At 42.0% G+C, this 6,000-nt stretch overlaps 1 protein-coding gene across 1 annotated transcript in view; it reads left to right on the top strand.

Annotated features, from left to right (window-relative positions):
- The first annotated feature begins 543 nt into the window (after positions 1-543).
- slc7a11 (solute carrier family 7 member 11) overlaps positions 544-6,000 on the top strand; it is a 177,634-nt gene continuing 172,177 nt past the window's right edge. Inside the window, exon 1 of the mRNA XM_060851690.1 lies at positions 544-1,016. Coding sequence (XP_060707673.1) covers positions 734-1,016 — 283 coding nt within the window. The 5' untranslated portion in view covers positions 544-733. The remainder of the gene's footprint in view (positions 1,017-6,000) is intronic.

Genomic DNA, 6,000 nt, shown 5'->3' with positions numbered 1-6,000 from the left:
AAAGTGTCACAGTGTACTTGTGTACATACAACAAAAAGGGAAGACGACTGTGTGGTGCAGTGAAATTTGGGAATCAAGTCCTTACTTGCCCTAGAAGTGTGTCATAACTAGCAACAGGTCAATTTATAACGGAGAGATGAAATTAATTAAACTACAGCAGGTCAGTTGGTATTTCTTATTATCAACATACAGGTGTTGACATAAGAATTCCATTCAAGTGGGGTGCTGAGAAAGACTGAACAGGAAGTCATATTTTATCTTTCGTAACAGGGAGAAAATAAGAGAGAGGGGGGGGGGTGGCAGTTAAGAAAGAGTCAGAAATAGGAAGAGGAACTCAAAGTGACAGAAAGCGTGTGCAGGAATTTGAGTTGTCCAAGCAGTGTAGGTACAAGAAAGTGCTGAGTAATATTCCCCGGCTGATGCAACACATGCCGTGTAATGACATCAACTAATTGTATGTTTGCCCGGGGCTGAATAAAGAGCCGGCGGAAGCGGGCTTGTTACTTTTAGGAGGGTCTAGTGCAGCAGTGAGGAGACAGACATACACAAGTAGACACGCACAAACGGGTGAACACAGAGACCCTCACACACACACACGCAGGTAATCAGTGAAATGAGTCTTAGTGGCCAGAGTCCGATTTAAAACCACATATCCACCTGCCGGGACACAGCCCCGTGGATCAGGGAGAGGACACCGAGAGACACCAGTGACTCCCGACTGACTCCTCGCAGCATGTCCAGCAGCGCAATATCGGCGATCTCTAACGGAGACCACCCCAGCGAGGGCACCAAGGCCTTCCTACCCCCTGAGGGGGGCTCCCACCAGCCAAGTACCAGCTCCCAGGACAAGGTGCGGCTAAAGAAGAAAGTGACGCTGCTGAGGGGCATATCGATTATCATCGGCACGATCATCGGAGCGGGCATCTTCATCTCTCCCAAGGGAATCCTGCAGCACACTGGCACTGTCGGGATGGCGCTGGTTATGTGGACTGCCTGCGGGATACTCTCACTTTTCGGTGAGTTCGACTTCGCAGACTTTGGGAAGTTCATCTCAAACTTTTCTTTCTGTTTTCCCTCGGATTTGGTAATCGGTGGGGGGCAGATTCGGTGTGAGGCTGGGACAACAGGTCGTGTCCAAAGCAATGGGATTTTCAGTGTCTGCTTCTCTCCTTGATCTGACAAACAGTGGGAGATAGCGGGAGTGCAATATACAACTTCAGGAGTGACAACTTTGTCTTTGATTTAGCCAGTCCTGTAGTTCCAAAAACTTCTGGTCGCTGTCAAACTCTCACTTGTGATGCTTTGTTGATTAATAATTGTTCTGTATGCGCATACAGTTCCTATCAAATGTCATGATTTGGAGATGCCGGTGTTGGAATGGGGTGTACCAAGTTAAAAATCACGCAACACCAGGTTATAGTCCAGCAGGTTTAATTGGAAGCACAAGCTTTCGGAGCGCCACTCCTTCATCAGGTGGTTATGATCAAACGTCGCTGTTATATATAATCATACTGGTGTAGGAAGGGTATTAATAAGGTAATTTTCATCAGTTTTCCTTTAAGATGTTCTGTAAAAGCCCAACTTCTCGGTCACCTTTCTTTATACCTCCCTATGTAGTATTACTTTTTAACCAATTACACAAGCCCATTGGTATGGTTCACTGTTTAAGGCGCTGTATAGTGTGACAGTTGGTATTGTATTTTGTAGAAGACATGCTTGTATAACTCCCCCATTCCCCCCCCCCTCCCAAAATCATTGGGAAACAGTTTTGTTATTTACATGGATGAACAAGGATCATTCAGAGGACTTTGAAGAAGCAGGAAGAGGCTGGCGATGTAGTGGTTCTGTTTTGTGCTGAGGACAGTCAGCCTATGGAATACTTTGTGCTGTGATATTTGAGCATCACCCACCTTCAAAAAGGTGCTGGCATGGAGCTCTCTTAAGTAAAGGAGCTGTATCATAAGAGGACAATGAATTAGCAATTATTTATAGACGGTCAATGGCACCAAACAGGTGGGTTTCCACAACTTGAATAGATCAAAGAGGAACTTTACAGGGATTTTATTACCATGTAATTAAATGGCTATGGGTAGAAGGACGTGTATGACCATAATACTGTAACTATGATCAGTGTAGGGAGAGCTTGATGGCAACTAGCAACTCATTATCTCCACCAGTAATTAATCCATTTTTTTTTAGTCTTTTAGATTAAAAAAAGTATACCTCCACACACATATACAAACATGACCTACTTTGTACTTTTCCTATGGCTACTGTTTTTAAATAAGTGCATGGCTGCAGAAAGGTGGCATTGAACTAACCTGCAGATCAGATTTCTAAAGTTAAATGTCACTCTGTAATAGGGCAGCATTTGCTCAATGACTCTGAGTATACTGAGAATTACACAAACAGTCAATTTAAGATGACCAATTGGGAATGATGCATTGTTGTTCACTTACACCTGTAAGGATCTACAAGTATTCATATGCAGGGACTTGGCATCTGCAGACCAAAAGGGATTTGCCCAGACATTGCTTCATTTCTGAAAATAAAGGAAAACATCAAGACAGTAGTTGCATTCCTCATAGCAATAGAACATAGAACATAGGACATTGAATGTTCCAGCGCAGTACAGCCCCTTTGTCCTTCAATGATGCGCTGACCTGTGAAATTAATCTGATGCCTATCTATCCTTCACCTATTATTAGCCATATGTATGTCCAATGCCCATTTGAATGCTCTTAACATCGGTGTCTACTACAGTTGCAAGCAGGCTGTTCCACACCCTTACTACTCTCTGAGTAAAGAAACTACCCTGATATCTGTCTTAAATCTATCTTAAATAGTTGGGCCAACCAGAGCTTATTTACTATCAACCAATCATCATTCTTTTCTCATAAGATCATGAGAACTAGGAGCAGGAGTAGACCACCTGACCCTTTGAGCCTGCTCTGCAATGCAGTCAGATCATGGCTGATGTTTTTTGTGGATTCAGCTCCACTTACCCACATTTAATTCCTCTACTGTTCAAAAATCTATCTTTGTCTTATAAACATTTAATGAGATAGCCTCAACTGCTTCACTGGATTGGAAATTCCAACAATTCACAACCCTTTGAGTGAAGACGTTCCTCCTCAACTCAGTCCTAAATCTGGTCCCTCTTATATTCCTGAAGAAGGGTTCCTGCCCGAAACGTCGATTATCCTGATCTTTGGATGCTGCCTGACCTGCTGCGCATTTCCAGCAACACATTTTCAGCTCTGATCTCCAGCATCTGCAGTCCTCACTTTCTCCTCTTATTTTAAGGCCATACTCCGTAGTTCGAGTTTCACCCATCAGTGTAAACAACCGCCCTGCTTCTATCCTATCCATTCCCTTTAAAGTCTCATCTGTTACATAACATCACCTCTCATTCTTCTAAATTCCAGGCAGTATTGTCCCAGTCTACGCGATCTCACTTCATAAATCAACCTAGTGAACCTCCCCTGCATCCCTTCTAGGGCCAGTACAACATTTCCCATATAGATTAAATTGTTGCTTCCTTGGGAATTTGATATTTTTAGAGCTATATGGTTGTACAGTATGGAAACAGATTCTTCAGTCCAACTCATACATGCCAACCAGATTTACTAAACTCATCCAGTCCCATTTGCCAGCATTTGGCCCATACCTATCTAAATCCTTACAATTCATGTACCCATCCAGATACCTTTTAAATGTTGTAATTATACCAGCCTCCACTACATCCTCTGGAAGCTCATTCAATACAAGCACCACCCACTGCATGAAAAAGTTGCCTCTTAGGTCCCATTTATATATTTCTGCTCTCACATTAAACCTATGCCATATCCAAACCTTCATGATTCTATAAACTCCTATAAGGTCACCCCTCTATCTCCGACGCTCCAGAGAAAATAGCCCCACCCTATTTAGCATCTCCGTATAGTTCAAACTTTCCCACTTCAGCACCATCCTTGTAAATCTTTTCTGTACCCCTTCAAGTTTAACAACATCTTTCCAATAGCAGGGAGACCAAAATTGAACACAATATTCCAAAAGTGGCCCAACCAATATTCTGTACAGCCACCACATGAAGTCCCAACTCCAATGTTCAATGCACTGGCCAATGAAGGCAAGTGTACCAAATGCCTTGCTCATTACCCTGTCTACCCGAGATCTCTTTGTTTGGCAACACCTCCCAGGATCCTACCATTAACTGTGTAAGTCCTGCCCTGATTTCCCTTACCAAAATGCAGCACCTCATATTTATCAAACTTAAACTCCATCTATAACTCCTCAACCCAATACTCTGAGATAACCTTCTTCAATGTCCACTACACCACTAAGTTTGGTGCCATCTGCAAGCTTACTAACCATACCACCTATATCACATCCAAATCATTATATAAATGACAAGAAGCAGTGGACACAGCACCAATCCTTTCATACTGGTCACAGGCCTCCAGTATGAAAAGCAACCCTCCACCATCACCCTCTGTCTCCTACCTTCAAACCAATTTTGTATCCAAATGGCTAGCACTCCCTGGATTTATCTGTCCTAATGAGTTTGTCAAAAAGCATTGACAGCATGTCTCTCTTCAGAAATATTCAAATGTTACCTCATTTCTCCTGCTGTAATAGATGTGTTATAATACCCAGCATGGGAGCAGTCTTATGCAAAATGCAGTTTAAGATATGTTGGGGGTGTGGGGTGGTGGGAGAGATACTTGGCATGAAAGAGGAAATTAGAATTTTTGGTACCTGTTTCCTGTTGATCACAGCTCCCTAATGCCCTGTATTGATAAGGCACGGTGATGATCTTGGACATGAGGCTGTTCATTAACAGTTTGTGTCCATTCAAATCTTACAAGCTGGGAGATTCTTTATGAATAGCAACGGCAGTGTATCCTGTATGATCCACAATGATGGTGCCCCATGATTCAAAACCTTGGTAATTGATTCCAGCGGGAAGGACACCATTCAAGTGAAATGTATTGTCTTGGATAATCTTAAAATGCTTGAGTTCGTGCACTATACATATTTAGCCAAATAGTACGTAATTCTTCTAACCTGAGGTCTGCTGAATGTGAAAAGACTTTCGTGGTTCAAGAGTTCAAGAGGTGAGCAAGTTGATATAAAATATCCAACCTCTTGTCAATTTTCACTGAGTTTCAGAATCTGCGTTCAGCATTACTCACCGCAACAGCAATTGTAGCCATTGTCCTATTTCCACATTTATAAAGCCCACAGATAGGGTCAATATATGACTTCTCAGAACTGATATGTGCCCACAAACTTGATATCCTGATCCCCGCTACAAAGTCAAGTATAAACTGTGTCATGGAAATAGGAATTCCTATCCAAAATGTGCCTTGTACAAGTTGCATGCAAATTTCTCTCATTGTAAAAAACCACCTTGTACCACCAGGATACTACAATTTTCCTGAAGACACTGCTACTTTTGCCTGAATGGAACCAAACCAACATGTCAGCATCTATTTTCTGTGATGGGGAGACACAAGTGTGCAACTGAAGTTTGGAGTGTTAAAAATCACTTTCATATTGGGATACAATTGCAACCTCTTCGTTCATTTCATGCCTTTTCTTAGGATTCATTGTCTATCATTATCCTAATTACAGTGTCAGAGAAGCTCGGTGGATTTATAGTCTGACTGCTTTCACATATTTTTTGCACAAGTAATAATGAGCTACAATCTTAAACCGTTATTAAGCTATATTTACCAGACGATGACAAGTCTGTACAACCATGAGCGGTTTATCTAGATGCAGGATCCAATGTAAATAGTTATGATTGTGGATTTTTCCACTGCTCTCCAACATTTCATCCTTATACAAGCAATGACAAGATCAAGACAAACCGTATAGATTTTGACAGATCAGTCATGCACATGACTAATTTCTTATAGTCTCCCCAATTGCTTAAGTAAATTTGTTGCTTCAATAAGAGCACATTCACTTCAGTGAGATTTAGGAGAGGAT

Source organism: Hemiscyllium ocellatum, chromosome 36, assembly GCF_020745735.1.
Source record: "Hemiscyllium ocellatum isolate sHemOce1 chromosome 36, sHemOce1.pat.X.cur, whole genome shotgun sequence".
Taxonomy (NCBI): Eukaryota; Metazoa; Chordata; class Chondrichthyes; order Orectolobiformes; family Hemiscylliidae; genus Hemiscyllium; species Hemiscyllium ocellatum.
The sequence above is the reverse complement of the archived record's forward strand: the minus strand, read 5'-3'. Positions and strand labels throughout refer to the sequence as shown.